The sequence below is a fragment of the Seriola aureovittata genome, chromosome 11 (assembly GCF_021018895.1).
Source record: "Seriola aureovittata isolate HTS-2021-v1 ecotype China chromosome 11, ASM2101889v1, whole genome shotgun sequence".
Taxonomy (NCBI): domain Eukaryota; kingdom Metazoa; phylum Chordata; class Actinopteri; order Carangiformes; family Carangidae; genus Seriola; species Seriola aureovittata.
Window position 1 is genome coordinate 22949046 of NC_079374.1, and position 26275 is coordinate 22975320.

Here is a 26275-nt window from a genome sequence, read left to right on the forward strand (position 1 = left end):
ACCGTCAAGTTCCATGTTAGCATGGTCAAATTGATGAACTTGTACAACGTTACAACTTTTAGAAATAACTTTTTTTAAACAGTTACCTTTGCATTTTAGGGAACTTTGGACCAGTATGGTTTCTTTTGAACGCTTTTCTGTCGTTTAAAGCGTTTCTTTAATTTTACGCTCAGTATGCGCGCTTGCAGACAGGGAGTGGCAAAATATATTTATTTTTTGCCATAACTCCTCGAAGTAATTTTTCTACATTGATAACGTGCTTGTCTGTGAGTGACGGACCTAATGGACCATTCGCCGTCGATAATCACGCAAGTAACCAGAGAGGAGGAGGAAAATGCGACTATCCGTGAGGAAGGTGAGTTTGGGAAAAGTTTTCTGAACTATTCAGCTGCGCATGACAAAGTCACCGGGACACCAGACAGCGGTGTTTTTTAGGGCAACGAGGTGTCAGAAAAGTCTACTGTTGCTCTCTGGACGAGCTAAGACACTGTTTCCTCCTGTTGAGAAACGCATATGAAAACCTCGAAGTCCTGTTCAACATGTTGACTCGCTTTGAGTGAGTTTGCCGGTTTAGGCTTGTGAGTAGGCCATGGGCACTGACAGTGGCTTTTTGTTCAAAATGTATGAATCCAATAAGGCAGGAGATTGGATTTGAACAAGCCTCTGAAGCAGAAAGTGACTAATTTAACTGTCTTCCGCATAGTTTTTATGCAGAAAGTGAGTTTAACATCAGAAACAATGTGTAGCTTCAAAGGGGGCGGGGTCACAGGCACTGACAGTTGACACTGTCATTGTTTTGGATGTTGAGCTGCTTCAGCTCCTTTTTTTTTTTTTTAAATCTCTTCTAGTTTTCCCAGAGAGGTATTTTTTTTTACAAAATGGCCACATAGTGATCTGATCATGGGTAACTCATGGAAAGCACAGCCAATGTTAACTCATTAGTCTGTCTCAGCAGTGGCTCTTCATATCTTCTTACAGTTAACTGTTTACTGTTATTGTCAGTAGCTCTGGGTCAATAGGTGCTTCAGACATGGCATATACAGTTGTATGTATGGGCACTCCTGGGTAAATGACATATTTTGTTGACTTTTTAAATGAAAAGAAGTAAATATAACCCCTGCAGCAAACAGACATTAAATTAAAAACATTCTCCAGATGTTAATGCACTGATAGCATAACATTTTATAGTAATTGTGGCATTTGCAAAAGCGTGGGCGCCATACTAAGTCAGTATTTATTAACCCTGCCTTTGGCAGATATTACAGCTTGCACACACTGTGTTGCAGCTAGAGAGGTTTTAAGAGGCTTTAAATTCTTCTTTTAGGAATTTCCACTTATTCTTTCTCTTCCTCGCAGATCACTTAAAGTTCTCAGGCTGTTTTGAACACACAGCATGTGTAAGATCTGCCCACAGATTTTCTGTAACGTTCAGGTCAGGGGACAGTGAGGGTCATTCCTCAAGCTTCAAGTAGTTGAAGTAGTTCATGGTGGATTAGAGGTCTGCTTTGGATCATTGTCCTGTGTCGAGGCCAGTCTCTTTTCAGTTTAACTTTTCTTTCCACCCAGAATTTGCTGATACTTAGTGGAATTAATTCTCCCCTCTATCGGTGCAGTGTTTCTGGTAAGACTCGCTGCCACACATCCCCAAAGCAGAATATTTCCTCCAACATGCTTAACAGTTGTCAAAGAGGGTGTTGCTAAGTAATGACTTTGTAGGGTGCCCAAATCTTTGCATATAACTGTGTCTAAGTTTAGGAGCTCAAAAATACAATTAGTCTGTTATTCTCACAAAAGGACATTTCTATTAACCAGTGTTTGTGTCACTGAGCTACACGCTCACAGCAAAATCATTGATGTTATCAAGCAACAAAACACTGTTCTGGTGTCTGCTGAATGAACATGACCTGCAGGAGGAAAAGAAAGACTAATCCCCTCCAGTGTTAGCAGCTATCAAGACAAACCCGGACTCATGGTCAGCTTTATCATCATCCTTGATTAATTCTCAGAGACGCAGCTTCACTTAACATCACATTTATATACTATATTTATTCTGTGGAGTTTGGCTTCGGGAAATGCATTGAGCTTTTGAGTGGACTGTTTTATATTCTGCAGTACATTGTTGAACAAAACTGGATTATTGAGTCAGATACTTTTATTGTTACTTATTAGGTGACATATATATGATAATTAGTACAGATAGCTTATAGGCAACATCTCATATCTTCCTGTTTGAGCCTGAAAATGATTCAAGAGTCTTGGTCAGAAATGTTGATTCAGTTTTCTCCGGACCAAGTGATTCCAGAGTTTTATTAATGCTGGTAACATAAATACATGTCAAATGCCTATAAAGTCTGTGATTGAGAGTTCACTCTGGGCATCAAGATAACCAGCACCAACAAGAGCTCTATTCACAAACAGACTGGAAATTTCATGACCAAAAAAGGGCCACACTAACACAACAAACCTGTTGAGAGCAATTGCTGATAAAATCTAACCTTCCTAACTGTTGTGGGAGTAATACAGAGCAAATTCTTTGATTATTGTCTAATACTTCTGATTATCATACTTTTGTATCACCTTGAAGTAGGCCTGAAGGCTGGCATGGTGGCTCTGTGGTGAAGCATTGTGTCTTTACAAAGCTCAGCTGCTTGTGTTAGCTTTTATTTGTGTGCTTTGGCTTCCTCGCACACCAAAAAGCATGAAGGTTAAACATTAGAAATATGCCTGCTGTTGCTCCTGACCAAGGCTTTGGCCTCTGAATGAGAGTTGGCTGCTGGTTGCCTGCTGTTAGCTAAAGCGCAGGAGGAAAATAAGGAAAAAATTCCCCAACTGGGATTAATAATGTGAATGTTTATACTATTAAACCTAGCTTTATGACATTAACATCTAGAATTATTTCAGTAATTGAGTGGTTGTAAGTTTGAAATGCTTAAACTAGGGACAAAGAAAGAGTCATGCCTCAAATAAACACTGTGCACTAGTGAGGGGTTGATAGACTTGCCAGGTCTTTTCATTTAGCAAAGACTAGTAAGTGTCAATTTTTATTAAAAAGTAGCTAGATATCTATATAACTGTTTCTGTGGCTCTAGTCATGCACTTGAAGAGATAAGACTGACAAATGAGGTAATGAACTTGTAATCAAATGTTTAATCATACCACCCTTGTGCCATGGCATTCCCTTTTATCAGTATAATGTAAATGAAGTATATAAGTATCAAGTTATTTAAATGAGCTATCCACAACGAAACAATACTTCAACGCGTTACCTGAGGGAAAGTGGGATTAAGAAATAACTCTAGCTGGTGTTTAACTGTGCATCGCTGTGCATTGTGTCTGCTGTTACCCCTTGTAAAGCTGAGTCCAGCCAGGAGGTGGCAGTACTCTCCAGTTTACTACTACAAGCCAACTCGAGCCTGGTCTCAGATTACATTCTCTTGGCCAGGAGGTCATGAGTCCAAAACATGGCTGCCATCCAGAATTGAGGGACCAAAGAAAAAGGAAAGGGGGAGTTGTCCTCAGCACTTCTTTAGTTTCACGAGTTGCTGCAGCCAAATGGGGGCATCATGAATCCTTAAACTATGAAACTTCCTGCCAAAATTTCTTGCATAGTCTTTGCTTGTTTGATTCTTGCAAACAGCACTGTTCCTTGATGTTTCTTTTTATGTTTGGTTGCATATTTATCTCATGTCACCTCTGCATCCTGCAGTTTTATGGGCATGATAACACTGCTATTAATGTACAGTAGGGTCCAAGAGTCTGACCATGAGTCAAGATATGTCTATTTTGCATTTGTTTTAAATGTAATACAATTTTTTTTAATTACAAAAGATCAAACATATCAGGGTCACAATTAGAGTGAAAAACTGCATCTCAAAATGTACATTAATTTCAGAATATCTGTAGTGTTCGCTTCATAACCTGGTGACCCACTTTATCCCAGCATGATCTGACAATGTTCCAAAGAACGCTTGGCTTTCTCACTCTTCAAGTTCCCTCATAAATGTTCAGTGGGGCTGAGTTCAGGTGACTGTGGTGAGGCCATGACAGTCAGGACTGCTTGGTCTACTTTGGTCTTCTTTGAGCTGTGTTTGAGGTCACCGGGGTCATTATCTTGCTGCAGTATGAATTATTCTCCACGAAGATGAAAACCAGAGAGTGCGGCATGTCTCTGAAGAATGGAGTGATACTTCTCCTTGGTCAGTGTGTTGTCAATTTGGTGCAGTTGTAACCCCAGAGTAGGAGAAAGACCGGCAGACTTGAATATTTCCACCATCATGTTTTACTGTGGGTTTGATACACTGTAGTATTATACTCTCCTCTGTTCATCTCCTTAGATACATCTTTCTGTTACTGCCATGAATCTCAAACTTGAATTGATCAGAAAATATAACTTTTTTTCCAGTGATCCTTGTGAAATGCTGATATTTCTTACCCCACCCCAAGCATTTGGCATCGTTTCCTCTCCTGAAAAGTGGTTTATAAACTGCTACAGACCACTACAAGATGGCTTTCTTTGATGATACTTCTGCTGATTGGAGTCTTGTGCTCTTTACTTACCAAATTCTGTATCTGTAAAGAAGTTTCTTTTCTTTCTCTCAGGGAACTAACACTTGATATGTTGATCTGCTGATGGTGTGGTCACGTTTGGTCTGCCTGATTGTGCTCTGGATAAGTCTGATTCAGTTTCTGCAAAGCATTTTAGAGCTCCATGCACTGACACCTGTAATCTATCATCATCACAGTGGTACTTAGTGAGCAATGACCTGCTGGGAAATTAAGGCACAGCCTGATTTATAACAGATGAACACTGGCTGCAAGTTGAGTTACTTGAACGAGCCTCTGTTGAGTAGATCAAGTCCACCTGAGTGTCACCTGAACGCATGCCTCAGTGGAAGGGATACAATTCAAGGAAATCTGACTTTGTATACAAAGGAGTAAAGTTGGTCAATGCCCCGAATTTTCTTAAATGTGATTGCTAACCTAGAAACAGTGCAAATCCTTAAATATTTCTTCTTCACTTTACATGAGATAACTTCTTGTGTTTGGGTTAGGTTGGGTTTTTAAATGTTTCTGAATCCTCAAACCATCTGATTATTTTCAGGCTTGTGTGAAAATATGAAGAGATTTTCAACGTGGTCTAGGACTTTTGGACCCCACTGTATATTTCTAGTTTATATTCTTCAGTGATCATTTTCTGCACCATCAAACCACATATAGTAACTACAGCAGGGCCAGCCCTATAAATGTGAATGTCTGTGACTGACTGGGTGATAAAGTTCCACCATTGGTCAGCCGACTGCTACATCTCGTGGAGTTTGCACTTTGGCCGTTGCTTTCAAAATTAATTGGCACAAACAGTTTCTGTTAGGGGGCGTTTACAGCCTGTAGTGTTGCTAACATAGCGCTTTTGCGGATATATTTAGAGACATTTGTTCTAAAGAGCACACCTCTCTCTCAAGCTAGGCAGCAGTTTTGTTGCCCAGACCGAGGGTGTGCACTGTGTGAGAGACAAAATAAGAAAGATATACTGTTGCTTCTGACTTTCTCTCTGAGTGATCATTTTACAAGTAAATATAGCTGAAATCATAGCACACCTGTTGTCTTTAACTTATGCTTATAGTGATTATGTTAGGTGATGTTATAAAATCGGGATTTTAGCAGAGCTGCAGCTTGGACATGTAAAATTTTGGAATTTGGAAATTGGCTGTATCAAAGTACTTGATCTTATTTGTCATGACTTGGGACAGTCTGTAAACGGAATATTTTCAGATGCAAAAAATGTTTAAACCTTGAGCTGACCTGACCTAAGACTGGCTTAGCCACCATGAACCTGCCATACCATTTGGTCTGCAGGGGTGTGAAGCAAGTTGTCAGATTGTAACAGAATATCGGGTGTCAAAGTGGCGGAAAGTCGGTCGTGGGAGGCCTCATTCTTTCTGCGTCTGGATAGGAATAGAAGCAGCCAAGTACACAGGCATGCCTAGCCTGAAAGAGTCCCAGATAAACCTACTTTCAACTAAGCAGGCTAAAACATACTGATGTAGCGTGAGGTCGTTGCTGCCCCTTGGAAATGCTGTAACCTCATTATCAGTGTCTGAGCCTCTCGCACAGGGAGGTGTGAGGAATGTTGGAGGACAGTTTGCTTCTTACTCATTCCCACCTCCTAATTATTAATGTAATCCTGATTAAACAAGGAGCAAATGAAGTGCAATGAGGAAATTTAGCTGCAATCCCAATAATGTGATAAATGATTAATGAATTGACAAAACACTTAGCTTGTATTTTTTTTTTTTTTTAATCTGCTGCAGTATCAAACAGTTTACTTGTAGGTTATGGTTGCTTGTGTTACATTTGGCTGAATTGTTTTTGTAATCTCCCCACTGCTGTTTAAAATCTGGATGCAGAGGACTATGATCAATGTGTAGTGTTATGTCCCGTCTAGGGGTGGCCAGGACACAACATGAATACCACATCTTCCCCGAGTATCAAGTAGCCACAAAAATGAATTGCTAAATTTATCAATGGGAGTCTTTATTTACAGAAATTAGGAAATTACAACTTAAGGGTGGACAAAATTAAAAACAAAAGAGGTCTACCTGATAACTAAACATAACTTGCCAAGATAACCAAAACCAAAATACATCAACTAAGCTCCCTGTCTAACAAAACAGGACAAACGGTGTTCAGAAAGAAAAAAGACGTATGGCCATGATGAAGTGTGGCTGGTTGGGACTGGCGAAAGAAGTGGCTCTCCCCTCTAGCTACTCAGCGCCATATTGCTCTCTAAATCCTGGTGGCCAGGACAGGAGCCAATCAGCTGCCACTGTGAAAGCTGCGCCCCAATCACCGTCTGGTTCCGACACACATATATTTACATTCATGATCACACCACCTGTCACAACACAAAGAGCGCACATACAACGAAATAATACTATACGGCCGCAGTTGTAACAGTAGCCCTGAAATACAAGTCAAGTGTCAGCGTTAAAATAATACTATAAATTGTCCTTGGTCCAGCATGCCATGTATGTGACTGACCTGCAGGTCAGGATCTGACCCCAACACGTAACATGGGGCTGATCAGTAAAAAAAATAAAAAAAAACACACAATGCTGCATAAGCTGTGTGCTGAATAAACATAGCACTTTTAATTAATGTAAACTAAACTATTAGACATGGCTTGATATACATGTAGAAGAAATGAAAGTTTTAAATGCATGCAAATCTATTAGCCAGTGACCAATACCACAACAAGTGCATCCCCACATCACCATACCAGAAAGCAGCAGTGTTGTGTAGGTTTCATACTGTAGCTTTTTTGTTTTTAACATATCTTAATTTGTCTGTAACCCATCAATCATCATCAATGTTAATGGCAAAATGTGGTCCTGGTGCCACCTACTGTAGCAGGAACTACCACAGAGGTGGTTTTGAGTACTGTCTGTTTGCATCTTGCACGGCTTTGACGTTGTCATGGTGACAGTCATGAAACTTTGTCACTTTGTCAGGTGTGTAGCTGAGTTGAGATGAAAATGAAGGCCGTGGTTCTTCTAGTGCTATCATCAGGTCAAAATCTTCATTTGTCTAGTATTTGGGTTTCTGACTAGACATCTGCAAAAATCATTGCCAGATTTAATATTGTGATGCTGGCATTAGCATGTAGCCTAAAACACCACTGTACCTGTGCAGTATAGCCTGGCAGAACCACTAGCATGGCTGTGCACTAATAAACCATGTCCCTATTCTTTACCATTCGTCACACTATACTTTACTTTTATGTTTCCTTCACTCTGGCAACCTGAAGGTTTTTGGCTGAATTTTATTTTCCCTCTCACATGGTTCTTATGCAAATAACTTGGCTTAAAAGGAGCTGTTCCTTTTAATTGTACAGTTTGACTGATCTATTGGAGGATTATCTATCTTTATTAATGATAGAAATCAAAAGGAAACCTAAATTGTACTTTGATTTTGGACCTTAGGGACCTCAGGAGCCAGTGCTGTCTGTGTGTGCAGCCTGGCATTCTGTTTATGTTGACATTTGCAATGTAGACATGATCGTTGGTAAGCTTTGGAAATGACACGATGTTGCAGAGTATACAGTGTCAGTGGTTTAATTTAGTTCATTTTTCTGTGCATGCACTCAAGCATTTCTGTGCAGTGTAAACACACTGCTTCGCCATTTCCTGCCGTGGTTTGTATGTAGGACAACAAGGTTTTGTTTGTGACTGTTTATGGCCTGGTGTGAGTATGTGGCACTATATATACACCCATGCAGAGAATCTCATCACGAACCGCTGTAAGCAGCTGCTCTCCCCGGCTATTTTAAGTGCTCTGATGTGTAATGTGGTAATGCACTGGGCAGCGTGATGTTTTTTAACACTACAACCTTCACCTGCCCAGTTCCCTCACACGTGTTTGCACACAAAACGTTCATCTTGGGACCAAGAGAGGAATGTCCCAACAAGCATGCTCAGGCAGTAATGACCACTCTCTAGTGGCTTCGTCCACTTTAAACTCCAGCTGAATGAAGCAGTCAACAGGCTAAAGCCATAGGGAATAACACTCAAAAGTAGGTCACACGTGTTCAGAGACGTAAGTGGGCCAAATAGAAAAGTTCATATAAAGACAGTTTTAGTTTTTGTTTGTATAGTTTATTTAGAGTTACCTGTGCCATTTCTTTTTGTATGTTGCTTTGAGATAGTCATTGATAAATGTATAATGTAATTGAATTGTTATAATATGTCCATATTTTGTTTTTCTCTTTGTATTCAAAGTTATCATACCATATCTTGTCATATAAAATGGCACAAACACACTTATTATGTACAGAATCAGTTTTTTGTCAATGATAAGTAAATAGTTTCTAAATTAAGTGGAATTTAAGCAATTTAAATGATTCCTTTATTAATGTATTTCTTGTTTACAACATTCCTATATTAGATAAAGGTTTTTCAGTTATTGTGGTTGTCAGTATCACAACACTTATTTGTGTTGTGCACAGAGACATTTAGGCTTTAAATTTGTTACTGCAACCTATAATGAGCTTCATAAAACCAGATGGTTTTACACATCCAGATGAACAGCAAACTATGGCCGCACAGTTAATCTCCTGACATTGCAAGTGCAATATCCAAATCTGCAATTTTTTGATAAAGGTAAAATGTGCCACAACAAACCATGAATGAACCATTGGGGTGCTGCAGAGATGTCTTGGCCCCCAAATCACATTCTCCAAATGAAAGGGAACATACTTGTTTGGTACAGACCCAAACAAAAATCATCAAGTGAAATGCAAAAATGACCATTCCAACAATAATCGTGACTCATATCACAGTCACAATATCTGTGAGTAAACATCCAGTATAAGGCTGCAACTAATGACTAAAATTTCTTAAAGCCCAAAGTGATGACTTCAAGTTGCTCATTCTGCTCCACTTATACTTACTGTATATCTAAAGATTGTTTTGTTCACTTTCACATAGGACAAAAAAGCATCAAATCCTCAACAATTCCTTTAAAGTTTTGTTGCTTCAATTGGATGTTTGTCCTTAAAGTTAGTTTAGATGACAAACGATGATAAATGACACAAAAACTCAGTATGGACAGTCCGATTTGATGTTGCATCCAGTATCATTCAAAGCTGGTTTGTATCCACTTACCACTCCCCCATGTGTTGACTGCTCAGTAAGGGAGCCCATCGTGCAACTTGTTCAATCATACCACATTTACACCCAAAGCAGCTTGACAGGTCCATGATACAGTATGCCCCATACTGGGGCACCAGATTTAGTCTTGTGTGAGCGGCATGCTAATGTCTTAGCTGACAGCTCTGACTGCTCATCAGGGCTCAGCTTTTTCTTTCTTTGTAAATACCGGCTCTCATCACTCTGACACCAGCTGATGGGATGTTTTCGACCACTTGTGTGTGCCAGTAGCTGTTGTTAAACGGGTTAGTGATGTTAAGACAGAATGCAAGATAGTATGAAATACATTTTGTATGTGGCATTGCCATAGCTTGTGTTTGCAACCAAAATATGTATTTTTTTTAAATCATAAATTTCTCATTGATTGTGCATTTTGCAAAAACTTACACTGAAGTTATTTATTTTGAAAAATAAAAAATAATCTAAATACAAAGTAAGCAAATACAGTGTGTATCGATAATAACCTTAAGTTTTGTTTTGCTTATATTTGGAAAATGTTTCAGGTCTTAATGGTGAATGTTGCAAATCAATCGTAGTATCTACAATACATGTAACAACACATGTTACAGCTTTTATGACAAGACACTATTATATGCAGATCAACAAAGCAAGATGTCGTCTTTAAAAACAGTAATAACATTTTTGAGATTTGTTTGTTTTTCAGGTTTATCACAAAAAAATTGGTAAAATGTGTGAAATACTTATGAATAAATACATTTTTAAAAATGCTGTTGCCTATGTTTAAATATGTGCCCTGTGAGGCATTATGCATCCTTTAGGAAAACAAATCATGATCATGATCATTTCAAGCAAATCCTTGTGTTTTAAAACAAATTACACACCGGAAATGCAACAGCATGTCTTCATCTGACTATTTTCGGGGCTGCAATGTACACATATGCGTTCTTATGCAATATCTTTTAACCTTTTGCTATGCAACTGAAATAGCCGTGCCCAAGCACTACACAACACGACAGAACACAGCAGGCGTCCTGCTGACACCACAGCGGTACACAGATCAGATACTCTGGACAAGCATCGGCGCCAATACTTATGTCATGAAGTGGATCGTGTCCCACACACATGTAACTAAAACACAATACGTAGTATTTCTTAGTAACTGATGGAATATCACTGTAATTGCATAAAAAACAATACCGTTACAATTGAGTTGATCCCACCTGTGATGTGTGTTACAGCCTGATGTTAGCATACACACTGAAGAATGATACCAATGATAATGTTAGCAAGGTTTACAGATTTTAAAGTGAAAAAGATGAAGAGAAACGGTATCAGTTTCAGTCAGTACGATATGAGCATCACCCCTTATATAATTTCTCTCCCTCTCACTCTCTTTCAGGTGCCAATGAAGTTTCCCCCTCACAGAAGCCTCGCAGCAGAGGCCTTTTCCACAGTCTCTTCTGCTGTCTGTGTCGCAGAGAAACAGAGCCACCTCCGGTAAAAAACAATGCCCCCTTATTGGTAGAAGAAAATGGGACTCTGTCAAAAGTAAGTTCATCTCTCAACATCCCTCTCTAATCCCTGTGATCCCTGCTTTCTCTCACCCTCCTTCTCCATCGTCTTTTGAGCAGCATGTGGTCCGTGTGATTGACAGCTGTGTGATGTGTGAAACACATGTTTTCTTGGCTCAAAGCTATTCATGTTTACTCGTCTTTCCTTTGCTAAGAGGTAATGTACGGCTGTATTGCAGAGGACTCAGTGTTCAGACATCAATCAAGATGACTAGGAGTTACAAGAAGTGTAGAAATGGCGTAAATGCTACAGAAGCGTGACTCTGACCAGATCAGTCCAAAAACAGCTGCTGCCACAAATAAGGCACATAGTTGGTGCAGTGGAGACTCCCTTTGGCTTACAGCAGAAAACTCTAATGCAGATCTGGCATCAGGAGTGATTAAAGTAATTATAGAAGCTATAACTGATCGATTATTAGTTAATTTATCATTTAATAAGTAGAGAATTTCCGTGTTGATGTTTGAATATGAATAAATGTGAATGGTTAGGATGTTTACATATGCCAAGATCGTGGTTGATACACCAAGGACTGACTGCTAATCCTTTACATGTCATTTTTTGGACAATTGACAATACCTGCTATGGTATGAGTGTATTCTTGGAAAACAACTTGGCGTTTGGCAGTTAAGGTCTGGAGATCAAGTGGTCAAGATGTTCTCAGGTGTCAGTTTCAGATTTATGCCTTAGTTCAGCCTTTTATAGAGATTTGATATTCCAGAAGTTATTTGTCACGTCTTTCCAAGCCCCCAAAATAAATTGCTTGGTCTCTGGCAAAGGGGGTCGAGTCAAGTGCTAGTCTCAGTTTTGGTTGTGACAACCTGTCATGTCATCGTGCATGCTGCTCCTGTTGCTGTTACTCTCAGGCTGGCTGTGGTCTCAGTGACTCCCCCCACCAGCCGTTTGCATATCCACTCTGAATGGACCCTTCAGTGTGCTGCCACTTGTTTGGACTTGGACTCTGCTGGTTCCTGAGCGCCAACAAGATCCTGACCTAATGCATGGAGTGTAAACTTTGAACAAACATAGTCCAGACTGAGAGATAATTTCACGATGTATTTGGAAAACTCTGAGCCAGCTAAAGTCTCTGGAGAAGGAGAGCCAGCTGAAGCCATGCTTGCAGAACAAGCTGCAGATTTAACCAACCCTTCAAAGGGAAGTGCTGGACTTGGCTTAAAGGTCCTCGTGGAATACACTGAGCAAACTGTCAGCAGAGAAATGGACTCTTCTTTCCTATGCATGGAGCACTGCAACATGAATAGAGATGAGACTAAATGTACATATTGCAATGGACATGCTGATAGCTTTGAGCAATATTCAGCAAGTGAAGGATTTTTTGAATCCGACCAGACCCTCGATAAATGTGACACTTCGGGGTTAAGCCAACCATTTGACGAATGTGTTCAACACTGTGAGTGTTTTAAACCTTGCAAGTCCTCTGAGCTTAGTGCTAATCATAGCTTAGCTTCCAAATGTTGTCCTTGCTGTGAACACTGTGTAGAACACCTCCACTTATTTCAACAATGTAAGCCCTCTGGTCAGCAGTTTGAGTCTTTTGACTTTGAGCCAGATAAATTGTCAATGAACTGTGGCAGTTTTGGATTGTGTGAAATGTCTGATTATATACCAGAAAGCACAGATCAGCTCGAGTTGTACGAGCCCTCTGATCAGCAGAGTGACTCTGAAGCAGACACATCAACAGAGGACTCTGAACAATGTGAAATGACTGGTTTCTCACCTAATATCTCTGACTCAGTGGACTTACTGGACTGTGACACTGGACTTTGTGAGTATGACGAAATTCAGAATCAAACCGACTGCACAAATGATGATGATGATGATGATGATGATGATGATGATGATGATGATGAAGAGAGCTATTCTTCTGAACAAAATGAAACAGAGGCCAGTGATGAAGAGTCTTGCAGACCTTCAGAAGCTGTAAATTCCCCACATTTCAACACACCTGTTCACTTTGATGACAGCGAACATGTTAGCTTTACCAGTGAATACTGTGAGAGATACCTGGACACTGAAGAACACCCTCAGACAGCCACTGCATTAGACATGTCCACAGATCACTGTGAGATGTGTGGAAATGATGACGTTGAAACAAGCGAAGAGTATGAGACAAATCAACAATGTGAAACCTCCGACAAAACCTCTGACTGCTCAGAGTTTTGCACTGAAGAAGATGGCGCCTCAGATTGCTCCTCTATTGAAACCAAGTCCTTTAAGACTTGTCCTGATGGCAGTATCCCCTCAGATCTCTGCTCTGACTCGTCCGGGGAATCTGAAAAGGAAGCTCAGGAAGATTCAAGTGATGAGCAGACGCAGTGGGAATCTTTTGAAGAAGATGAAGAAATCGAACAAAGCCATCCTGACGAAAGCGATGAGGATAAAAAGAAAACGCCCACTGTTGATATTGTCATTGAGGATTACTTTGATTTATTTGACAGAGCTGACTGTTACGGACACGCGTTTGCACAAAAGCAACGTTACATCTCCTGCTTTGATGGCGGAGATATACACGAGTGCCTGCATCTTGAAGAAGCACAGAAACATAGAGCCAAAAATATCTGTACATTTGAAGAAATCAATAAGGGAATTGATGTACAGGAAGCCGATGTATGTTTTGATGTATGTCCTGAAGAAGCATGTGAAGAGGCAGCAGACGCAACCACCGGAGAGGATTGTGAGTCAGAGAAAAAACCTGAAGACTGGATCATAGATTCAGAATCAGGTTTGGCAGAAGTTGAAGACGACGAGTGTGAAGCCCATGCACTTTATGCAGAGGATTACGAAGAAGCAGAGGAAGATGAGGACACTTTTGATGGAGAAACTTGTGCATCTGAGGACCAAGTTTCTGAAATCTGTAATGAGGAAGAAGCTGAGGTCTGCCGGCCTCCTGGTAAAGAGGAGAGAATGTGTGCACCATGTGCCGAGGACATCTCTGTTGAAGGTGATGCTTATGAAGACGAGATCTACAATGCCAAGAGTCATCAATCTCTTCGTGATGGTACCTCTACAACTGATCACATACAGACAACTGTTATTGATCACAAAAAGGATGAGCCTGAAGATAAAGAATTTATTGAATGTTCAGAAATGGAGCCGTATTGGTCACTTGTAGATAATGAAGATAATAGAGAGGCGCGTGAACCAGGTGTTGAGGATTACCATGCATATCAGATTAAAAGCGTTCAGTCATCTATTAAACAAGCCCTGAAAGGACTTGAAAGAATATCGTACGATCGGATAATCAATGGAAAAGTTAGTGGGGATGCTTCTAGTGAAGAGACTGAGTCACAGGCCCCTGGAGTTTGCTCAGTGGAGAGCAAATCAGTCAGATTCGGGATTACTGAAGTTATTGAACTGAGTGAGACCTCAGCCAGCTGCTCTGCTGGGAACAATGAACAAACTCCAGAACCAGACGATGACTCTGAGTTAAATGAAATAAGACCTCCTCTAGATATTATTCACAGCGTTCTCGCAGAACACACCAAAAACAAGGGACCGGACGCACAGACTGAGGGAAACGGCGACTCTGAACAAAGCGGGGATTCAGAAGAGGAGCAGAGTGACGATGAATCCTCTTGGACTTGTGAATGCGAGTACTGCATTCCACCGATAGAGCAGGTATTATAAGTCGCACCTTAACTGTTAAGCTCTGAATGAGATTGATTTTGTGTTTTCAGAAGTTTGGCTGAAACTTTAAATTATCCCAGGATCGAGGTAAATCTGCTCCCAGTGCTGCTGGTCTATTTTTATATCATTAAGACTGTACTGTCAACTATGGCATGGAATAAGTTACAGGACGTTTTAACTTGGCAGATTGTGTGGTATCTGTGTCAAACTCTCAGCTCTGCCGTTATCATCACGTGGCAGCTCACTCTACACCAACCAACACACGCGCTAGTGTTACAGGCAGCCGCTACAATCATGCCAGCGTGTTTTTAGAATCAGAATCACACTAACAAACACCTATCTCTGACCACTTGTTGAGGGATGAGACACGGTATGGTGATATTAACATGCTCCATCAACATGGCAGCAGCTGTAGCATCCCAGGTTTCCTGTAACCCCTCACTGAAACACCACAACACAATCCAGTCTCTTACTTGACAAGAAACACAACACAGAAAAACACAATGATCAGTATGTCCTGCACAACATCTCGAGATGGTAATTTCTTATGTTTAAAGGAACTGTAAGCTGTAGCTGCTGCTCATATTGTGGATTTGAAAGCTAAAATAGTTTTTTGATTAGGGGCAACATTTGCCATACATGAGCTTTAGGTCTTAAACTGTCTGTTTGTCTTCAGGTTCCTGCAAAACCATTGCTCCCACGGATGAAATCGAATGACGCAGGGAAGATCTGTGTGGTCATTGATTTGGATGAAACATTAGTGCATAGTTCATTTAAGGTAAGTTGGCCTGTATGACCTAATTTCTTATAGTTATGTACAGTATATACTGTATACTATACTGTGTGAAGACATCATTACATATGCTTGTATTCCTAATCAAACATGTTTTGATAATAATTTAAGGGTCAGTTTCTCTAAAATGAAAAGAAATAAGTCCTTTTCGTCTCACTGTGTGTGCTGCCCATTCAGATACTGTAAAGCCACTATGTGTAGAGTATTTATGTGATCATAGTACAAGTCAGATTATTCTGATTGGATTGTATTTGTATTGGTGAAAATATTTGTTTATATGTGTGCAGTGTTTGAGGGGCAGGTCTTTATGCAATGTTGATTCCCACAATTACATTGCAAGGTTTTCCTATAAACCATTTATAAAGGTATAAATCTTTTTCTTTCACGTCATAAATACAGATAATTATTGTAAGTATGACCATTTCTCTTGAGCTGGAAGAGCTGTGTTGTAGACATTGTTCATTGCCACAGTGCCAGTGCCAGTTGCGTGTGGTTTCCACTCTATTTCAACTTGGCAAACAAAACGACACATGTCGTTTATTTCTTGGCCAGGAGCAGTAACTTCCTGGAGTTGTGTAGTCACCATCAGGCTACCAGACAAATAGCGGAGACTCCAGGAGGTTACTACACCCAACCAAGAAATAATCCAGCACATGATATGACACAACGTGTTGTCTTTATGCTGTGGTTTTTGAACAGAGGTATAACATGGTAGAGGTGCTGGTAGGTCGATTTTGTAACGTCAGAGTAAGACTGTTTCCCCTAGTTTCTAGCTAACCAGCTGCTTGCTCTAGCTTGATATTTACCAAACATGACATGAGAATGGTATCAATCTTGGCCAAAAAAGAGAATAACTGTATTTTTCCAGAATGTTTAACCGTTTACAGTAGAGAAACATGTCTGTCATCACTGAAATGTAACAGAGCTCAGTGAGATTTGGTTTGTATTAAGATAATAAATTAATTATATTATTATTATATATTATAAACAGTTGTTCACTTTGCCTTGCCTTCATTGTAAACACAAGCAAATATCTTTCATCCATAATTATTTTTCACACTAAGATGTTCATGGACTCATTTGAGTAAAAAGCGGTTCTTATTAAATATGTATCTGTCAAAGACTGAGAATTATGACGTCATCATGTCTGAAGGAGTCTGGCAGTTTGAATGCGTCCAACAGCCTTTTAGCTCACGTGTATTGGGGTGACAGTAGACTTTTGCCTTTGTATAGATTATACACTCACAAAAAAAATCTAGACTGCTAATATTTAATATTTATTATTTATTTATTAAGTTATATTTGAATCTTAAAAAATAACTCACTTCTGTCCAAAAAGTTTCCTTATTTGCTTGTTTCATTTCAGCTAAATGATTTTTATAGCCTTTTTTATACTCTTGACTTTTAAATTCCTAAAAGGCCGTTTTTGCAAGTAATTAAAAAGGACTCTCTTGCTGAGTATCCATTAGGCTTCCATATTCACTGTCAAAGCAAACAATGTACTTGCCAAGCAAAAGTAGGCAAAATAGCAGTAGGATATGCACTATATCATGTTGCATATTTTTAAGAGCACTTATTTTTATCTTAAAGGACTGGGCTCATATGCCACTTATACATTAACTATTTATTTCATTGGCTCTCTGGTTTCCCGATACAGATCCCACCTGCATCGTGCATCCTGAAAACCACGTGAGATCTCAAAAAAGCATCTGATTTCCAATTAAAAAAAAAAAAAAAAAATCATATTTTCAGGAATTAAAACTAACAACACAAAATTAGTCATTATTAAGCAGTATTTCCTTTCAAAAATAGCCTGTGAATACAATGCTAACTTGAGTTATTTACTTATAAATATTGTGCCCTGATGTAAGAAAAATTACATGATGAATAATAAATAATTGAAATACACACCTTTTTAAATAGAAAATCTGCACAACATAACTCAGTTTATATCCATCAGCGTTAATGCTTTCAGAAGCTGAGTTTCTCTTTGTTCCTAGAAATAACTGGCTTCCTTTTGTTTCGTTTGATACCTTTTAAGGTCGCATTCAGTGAACAAAGTAATCAATGCCAAAAGTTGAGTCTCCTGTGTCACGACAAATTATGTAATGAATGCCATGTGGTGTTTAGTCCTTCTCAGGTCACAGACTGTCCTAAAGGATGTCACTGGATATTGCTGTGAGTTATGTGTAAACAGGGTCAGACTTTGTGAACTCCATGTTTAACACAAGGTGGATAATAAAACTCATTATTACTTTGACACATATACTAAAAATAGCATTAGGTAACACAGAGGTGGTTGCATGTGGAAGGCAAAGGAAAGCCAGTGTGCTGTGTGACTCATTTTTTAAGGTGTTCAAACAGAAAATATATATATAATATTATGTGAAAACTGTCAGAAATCAATTGATCATACTCAAGTCACCCAAAACAAAAATTGTATTCCAACTGTATCCAACCACACTGTCAGACAACCAACAACAAGTTTAAAATAGTAACTGAAATGTAGCCTATTAAGACTATATGTTAACTTCCAAGCCATTTTCAAGCTGCTGCAGATTTTATAACCACAATGTCGTTGACAAAATCACCACCAAACACATGCATTAAAGACTGTGCCGTGATTTCTGCTATATTTACTTGTAAAATGATCACTCTGAGATAAAGTTAGAAGAGACTGAAAATCTTTCTTATTTAGTCTCTCACACACGGCACAGAGCAGACGCAGAGAGAAAGTGTTACTGCCATCTCCTTGCTATGGAAAGTAGCCAAGGTTTGTCCAAAAAGTCACAAGATTTGTCACTAGGTGCCTTTTGGAAAAAAAAGGGTTAGTCAATAAATCTAGTGACAAATGCGCTAAGATGGCAAGACAGCAGGCTATAAATGCCCCCTAACAGAATCTGTTTATGCCAATTCGGTTTGAAAGAGCTGTGGCCGATGGGCAAACTCCAACTCAGTCACATGGCATTCGGCCGAACAATGGTGGAACTATGATCACTCACTTAGTCAGCCAGGGACATTATAGTCCAGTTGCGATGAGCATAATCATCTTTATTAGGATAAATATTTAAAAGTGGAGAATAACTTATTATTAACAAATTAAACATTTCAAACCTTTGGTCTGATACATGTCATATAAAACCAGTGATATATGTAAGTGGGGTGGAAGTGGGTCAGTGTGTTGTGGAGGTTGTTCAGCCAATTAGCTCACACACTGAGCTCCACTGACTGCTCAATGTAAAATGATGGAAAGATAATTCTGAATAATTATGTTTACTTACACTTTATGTTTATGATTGATGTTAAACTTGGTCTGTCTCCCTTCCCTTACCTCATAGTTTACCAGTTTAGTCTGTGGTGTAATGCCTTATATAGGACAGGCTTGGGGTGATACTAACATTTGAGAAGCATATTTAAGGTGTGAGAACTACCGAAATAAATCAGGTGTTTTTACGAGCCTTGTCACCTTCTGTAGCGTCTGTATTTCAATGATGGAAGTGACGAGAGTCATATCATGAACAGTGTGGCGTCTGAGGTACCGTCTGCGTGTCTATTTGACACATATGCAACTGATTTACTGCCGTCACTCTCATCTCTAGAAAGTGTTGGTTTTACTTGAAGATAATCTGGAGATGTTGCTGTTTTTTTGTGATTAACAATCTGCTTTTGTTTTCAACAGCCAGTGAACAATGCTGATTTTATCATTCCAGTGGAAATTGATGGAACAGTTCACCAGGTACAGACTTTATGTGCTTAACTGACTTTTAGCTTTACTGTCTTCCTGTGCTGCCCCAATCACGTCACTGGAGTATTAAAGCATATAGCACCAGTTATGTAAGTTACAGGCTTGCTAGGCTTCCTGCTAAAATCTCCAAAGATTGCTTAGAAATTTGTGCAAACAGGAATGATAACAGGGCACTATTTTATAAGTACTGACTGTTATTACACTATAGACACCACATATCAGTAACCAAAAAATTGCCCTTTCTGACCTGAAAAATAGGCTGCTTCACAAGCTCTCAGGATTAAAATTTGAAAATCTGACATGGATGAGCCTTGACAGTGCTGTAGCCGTCTCTCTTGATGGCTCCAAGCAGCAGGTGGCTATTTCAGGGGCCTGACGAAATGAGGAAGCCCTGGCAGGCTTCTCAGAAATCACTGGCCATCAATCTCAGTCCGTGGCGCATGTTATGCCCTGCTCATTGGTGCTGGGGGGATGGCAGTGACTTTTTCCCTGCAGGCTGTAAATGGTAACTACAGTTTGTTGTGCCGGGCCTCCCAGAAGACAGAGGAGCTTTGATGTCCAAAGGGCCTGGGTCTGTTTCAAGTAATCCAGGATAGGCTTGTTAAAGTGGGGAAAGCCTATTCGGGATGACTTGGTTCAGAAACAAGGCTGCCAGCATCTTAGTGGAAGTAGATGAAAAGTCTTACATGTGTGTTTCAATTTGAATATTACAACTTTGTCTAATCTTTGTATCTAATTAATGGCATTATAGCAACATAGTTATTGACAGACAATACATTTGTTTCCCCTGTGTTTTTCTTAAGGTGTTGATCATATTCCTAATGACTGAAGCATGTGTTACAACAGCTGTGGATTTCATACTCCTATGTATTTTGTGTCTTCACCCAGGTGTATGTGTTAAAGAGACCCCACGTTGACGAATTCCTCAAGAGGATGGGAGAATTGTTTGAGTGTGTTCTGTTCACTGCAAGCTTAGCCAAGGTGTGTCCGCTGTTCTGAATCTATGCCACTTTTTTATTAAAGTTTGACTGCAAACTGAAGGATGGATAGTACATCACAGATGAAGACTGTTGTAATCTAATCTACTCACCTGTTGTTTCATTAACATTATGTTTAGAATTACTGGAAGCCCAGTCTCATTTTTGCATGTGATTTATAGGCGACCTTCCACATACGCCCTCGCACATAAAGATATTTTTATGATACCTGTCAGGCAATAGCACAGACATTTTAACCTCTAACATTTACTTCAAACCGTGTTAACCTTAGCCTTACCTTAACTTTCTGAAGCATATGGTCAGTCATTACTCACCGAATCTCACACACACACACACACACACACACACACACACACACACACGCTCTCTGCCTGATAACGTATTAGTTGCCACGTTTGTCTGCAGTGCTTGACAGTATCATGGGTACGTTGAGATATAGTGTCAGAAATAAAATGCTGCTCTTCTGCCTGGCATGTTTGAAAATGTCCATATTTGAATGTTGCAGACATATATCTTTGAAATTTGATGCAGGTTGGCTGTTGGTCTGTGTTTGGTGTGTGGTCAGAAGTTTAAAGGGCTTATTTTAAAACTAAAACATTTAAAAGTTATGGTCCTTATGAGATAGTGTATGTTTTTTATGTTTAAATAAGTATAAAAGTGTTATGTTTGTATCTTATGTGGTTATTTGGCTCCTTAAATCATAGATAACAATAAAAAAACACTTACCATATCATTAACAAACTAATGCACAATATGCACAACTAAGTCATAGGTTTGCATATCGACAGAGAGGCTTTACTCCTCTGCTTACCCACTAAAGTTATTTTCATAAGTTGAAGTCAACTGTTTTAAGTGAAACAACAAGGAAAACCCACTACCTATCAGATGATGAAGACACAAACATCACTACAAATGCTGCTTTGTGTCTGTCGGTCTGCTGGTGTAAATATGCAGCTGTTTGCTTATAAACTCACAATTTCAACTTGCAGCTTGTACATACCTGTCAATGATGTGTTTACAACTTGTTTCTATTGCCCTCAAGTGGCCAAAAAAAACAGTTGATGCAATTTTATCTCTAATCCAAAAATCAGTTTGTGCTATGACGTTTAGAAGCCTGTTTGTTTAGTTGCTTTTAAGTGAAAAGTATTTGTCTCTCATAAGTCATGTACAACATCATTAAATTAACATATAAACCTAGCTCATCACTTTTTTCTCTACTATAGTACGCAGATCCTGTGTCTGACCTGTTGGACAAATGGGGGGCCTTCCGGAGCCGTCTCTTCCGGGAGTCCTGTGTCTTCCACAAAGGGAACTATGTAAAAGACCTTAGCCGTTTGGGAAGAGACCTCAACAAGGTCATCATCATCGACAACTCCCCAGCATCCTACATCTTCCATCCCGACAATGCAGTAAGCCATTCATATTTCTTTCTCTGAATACACTGGGATACAGTATGTGTGTGATTAAAGCACATGTAATAGTTGTCTGTTATTCACTGAAATCTAAAATATTGCTCCTCTGTTTTATAGAACAATATTGAAATAATGTTAAATAGTATTAAGTTCTACGGAGCACTGAAAAGCTTGTCTAATTCCACCATATCCTGCTTTTTCAAACCTGCAGGTTCCTGTAGCATCCTGGTTTGACGACATGTCAGACACTGAGCTCCTCGATCTTATCCCCTTCTTTGAGAGACTAAGCAAAGTGGATGACATCTATGATATTCTCAAGCAGCAGAGGACTTCAAGTTAACAGAGGCAGGGCACTAGGATTAAAATAATCACCAGTGGCTGTTGTCACGGGGCCACGGAGGCTGGTGGGCCACAGGCTGCACACTGCTTCCCACTACAAGGACCATACTGCAAAAAAAAAAAAAAACCTTTAATTTAATCTCATATTCTCATAGTATATTACATAAAAAGTAAAAATTAATCATCAATCAATAAATCAATCAATCTTGTAGCTGGGTTTGGTGCTTCAGCATTGACAGTTATTTAATCCCAGTGTCAGATTTTCTTTTTAGTAATTCTACATACAGATTTATTAATATGAGATTAAATGACCTCTGTAGATATCTTTTTCAGTACAGCTAGTGTTGTTGTCGTTGACAGCAGTGACCTATGTAAGTGTGCTGTAAACCTAGACTGTGTGAACAAATGTTCAGTGCCATTCTACGAATGAACCACATCAATCATTTTTATGTCAGTGCGATGTAGCATTTGGATCAGTATTTGAAGTTCTCACACACAACATAACAAGTCATTGAAAATGGTCCTTTGAATCTAATTAAGCTCGTTGTGTTTGTTTATTTTTCCTTTTTGTTTTTTGGCAGAATGTGTATGTAGGAAAAGTCAATCATTAACTCTGGAAAACTCGTGTTTAATAATTTTGTGACACATTTCACTACAAATTGCACATTTTAACATCCATCAAACAATGTCCACCTACTGTTTGTGGTCCAGAAATAAACCCTATGGTTTAGCTTTAGCATTTAGAAAAGAAACGACATCCAGTAGTCCCTGCCATTGATTGTAGTCCTCATTCACCACATTACGATAATTGATAAGGTTAATCATTATATTCTAATATTAATACAATCTAATTATGCATAATAACCCTTTAAGGTTCAGCACAACACAAGACTTCTACTATAAAAGTCAGGATTTAGTGGACAGTTAAAGATGAACTAATAGACTGACTGATAGGACCTTTCATACACAGATGTACCACTGCAGAAATGGTGACATTATTTTTGTACATACAATCATTTTGATTAGATTTTTAATGTTATTTTATCTAATGTTATTTTATCTTTTGAGTTTTAGTTGAATTGCCCACCACAGTGTGTGGCTCATCAGTAATGCAATACTGTTTATGTGTGCAGGAGGAGGTTGTGACCTGCTATGGCGTCTCAGATAAGTTTGTCCTTTTATTTTGAAAGCACACTTTGATGTCTCCTGTCGCTAAACTTGAATTTGAGCTTTTTTTGTGTCAGACAATAATGGAGTCAAGTGTCCTGCCTTATCGATCTGTAGATTCAGTTTCATAGGGGAAACTTGTGCCAGAAATGTTGTAGCCCTGATTTACTTTGCCTCGGTCTGGAGCGAGTGTGTATGTTCGTATGTGTGTGCGTGTGTGGCTTTCAGTGTGATTGCATCAGTGTGAGTATTTACATTAGTTTGAGATTTTAAAGAAAATGCTTTGACAATACGTGAACAACATAACCTGTCTTGGAATAACGATTTACTTTTTTTTTTTTTTTTTTTACTGTATGCAACCAGAGTATTAACATTTTGACTCAAGTAAAGAAACTGGTCAAGTGAGTTTTTAAATTGCTGCTGATAAATTGTATAGATTGAAAAAAAAAAAGACAACTAGAGATATATTTCTACCTTGCATCAATAAAGCATGTTTTATTGAAACAGGTCATATTTCACTACAGTACTTTTTTCCCCCACCTACCTAATGCTCAACACAACATGGCAGAGGTGGAAACAAGTCAAATGGAAAAATGGAATATGGAACAGATCGCATATGAAAACAACTATCAATCTCCAATAAGTTTCCAATGTTCACTCAACAAGCATTTCAACAAATCAAGCATCAATCAAGGTGATCAAGTAATTTTTGTAACCTATTTCTTTCCTAAATTACCTGATTTTTGGCCCAATATATTTACATGACAAGCCACTTCCTGCAAGGCAGATTTGTTTTTTTTTTCCTTTAAACTTTTCATCAAAACATACAAAATAATTTCTATACAATAGACAAATGATGAAAATAGGCATTAAATGTGAAATTGAATGAACTGTTACTTGGATGATTCATTCTAAAACCTAAATTTGATGATATGGATACAAGGGGGGAGTCAATTGGAACAAAATGTGTCTCCTATGTGGTAAATAACTGATGCTGGTGTTATTGCTCTCGAAGCCAAAACAAATCTGGGTCATTGTCACAACAGCCACACAAAACCATGCTCTGATATATGGGAAAATACACTGAGTGTAAATCAAGTTATATTGTATAAAACATGGCAGAATTGCAAAGTTTGCATCTGGAGCAAACAAAGTCTGGAAAAAGACTTTATAATACCACACATGTATTATGGGTAAGTTACATTCAACCTATGTAGAACTCCTAACTGTATGAAGCTAACCATATGCTTGTAGTTCTTCCCACTACTGAAGCCCTTTGATTTTTACAATATTTAAATCAGGTATCTATTGGCACCAATACACATTCAGCTCCAACCTTCATAACACGGTTACAGTCAAAACACTTTCACACAGGACGTTATTTACAATCAAACTGCAATTTGTCTTAATGATAAAGGAGCTGCTTTGAAATATTTCTTCACACACTATGATAAAACTGCATGAAAATCCATCATAACCCTGTTTCAACCACTTATATAGACTGTATGTAAATATAACAAATATCAATAATACAACTTGAAAGCATCAATGAAACAATCAATCCATGTCAACTAGATGATGACAGATGGGAGATGTCATCAGGGATCACCTGTGAAATTTGAGCAGAGGAAAAATTAGACTGAGGACCAGAGAACGTCGATCAACAAGTCTGGCCTTATTCTGTGTGTCTGTGTCATCCTTTACACAATAGCAAGTTTTTTTCTAAACATGTTTTAAATACTGTATCTTGCAAATCATAAGGACGGCTCCTTTAAAACAGCCCTTTTTTCTTTTACTAAGCCAATAGTTGCCAATTTTTGGCTTGTAACCCTTAAAGCAAATGAGTGCCTACTTGTAACCTCAGAGACTTTACGGTGCCTGAAATTCGAAGAAAAATAGGGCAAAGGTACAAAAAATAAAATTGTGTAAAAAAAAAAAAAAAAAAAAAAAAAAAATCTAATAATTCCTGACCTGAAAGCAAATCAAAAAATTAAAACCCTCAATTTACATACATCATCGGCCTTATTGTTGCTGAATATATTCAGAGCTAATCCATCTAATTTGCTGGTGCATTCGCAGCTGCAAGTAATTATACTGTCTGGTCTATGACTCATGTGTCACTACCCATCTTGAGTTGCTGACCATTTTAATTAGTTTTAATTTCCTTAGCTTAGTTCTAGTTGTGCTTCCTACTGCCCTCAGTTTACTGAATTTATGACAGGCTTATCGCCTAAGCCAGATGATTGAACATAATACTCTTCCGTTTAAAGCCAGTATAATAAAGCTAAAAATAGTTTACTCTCCTGCACATTTAAATAGCTCAGGAAGGTTTTGCGAGTATGTGCTCTGTATTGCTTGACCTACATCCCTGCAGATAGAGTGGGATCATAAACACCTTATATTATTTACAGAATGCAGCCCTCTCTCTGAGCCAAAACATTTACTGTACTTATTGCTATGTGCTGCATGTGCAGCGCCAAGTCATGCAACACACTTTAAAACACCACCTGGACAATTCAGCATCAGCCTGAAGGTTTTATGGGTTTTTTTTCTTGTTTATTTTAAGCTTCTCATGCAAACTTGGTTTTTACTTGTAAAGTTGAATAAAAATCACTATAAAAAGGTAAAGCAAAATTTTTCTTCTGGTACTTGACAGCGCATTGTTCCACTCACTGTACATGTACTTGTGATATCTTTTTGCAGCCCTAAAGGAGCAAACTCAAGACTTTCTTCTTACTACCATCTAGTGGTTAATTTTTGAATTACACCTTAATACCACTGAGGGTAGTCAAGACTTCTCAAGCTAATATACCCTGAACTAGAGGCTAGGAGAAAAAGTAAGTTATGGGCTATGACTATGAAAATAGTACGTTATTATGAACTTTATATTTCACACATAGTTCACATAAATATCTCTTATATAAAAGGCTCATGGCTCC

At 38.8% G+C, this 26275-nt stretch overlaps 2 protein-coding genes across 10 annotated transcripts in view; one reads left to right on the forward strand and one right to left on the reverse strand.

Moving 5' to 3' along the window:
- ctdsp1 (CTD (carboxy-terminal domain, RNA polymerase II, polypeptide A) small phosphatase 1) lies at positions 1 to 23844 on the forward strand. Of its 2 annotated transcripts, XM_056388920.1 has the most exons (7): positions 1 to 355; positions 11065 to 11213; positions 15559 to 15660; positions 19355 to 19411; positions 20309 to 20401; positions 21642 to 21827; positions 22042 to 23844. In XM_056388920.1, the coding sequence occupies exons 1-7, from the start codon at positions 283 to 285 to the stop codon at positions 22168 to 22170; spliced, it is 789 nt and encodes a 262-aa protein (XP_056244895.1). In that variant the 5' UTR covers positions 1 to 282; the 3' UTR covers positions 22171 to 23844. The 2 variants fall into 2 exon arrangements, with proteins under 2 accessions (XP_056244895.1, XP_056244894.1); XM_056388919.1 differs by lacking the exons at positions 1 to 355; positions 11065 to 11213 and adding an exon at positions 11689 to 14873.
- The window catches only part of LOC130177308 (obscurin-like protein 1), a 38288-nt gene continuing 35812 nt past the window's right edge, over positions 23800 to 26275 (reverse strand). For all 8 annotated transcript variants that reach the window (XM_056388917.1, XM_056388912.1, XM_056388910.1 and 5 more), the window contains one exon: positions 23800 to 24945. In XM_056388917.1, coding sequence (XP_056244892.1) covers positions 24935 to 24945 — 11 coding nt within the window. In that variant the 3' untranslated portion in view covers positions 23800 to 24934. The remainder of the gene's footprint in view (positions 24946 to 26275) is intronic.

Bases quoted from the DNA above. Each gene is read 5' to 3' on its own strand.
- ctdsp1 (XM_056388919.1), top strand. From the start codon at position 12,288: ATGTATTTGGAAAACTCTGAGCCAGCTAAAGTCTCTGGAGAAGGAGAG. The intron at 19,412-20,308 runs GTACAGACTTTA...GTCTTCACCCAG, and splicing joins TTGATGGAACAGTTCACCAG to GTGTATGTGTTAAAGAGACC. The intron at 20,402-21,641 runs GTGTGTCCGCTG...TCTCTACTATAG, and splicing joins TCACTGCAAGCTTAGCCAAG to TACGCAGATCCTGTGTCTGA.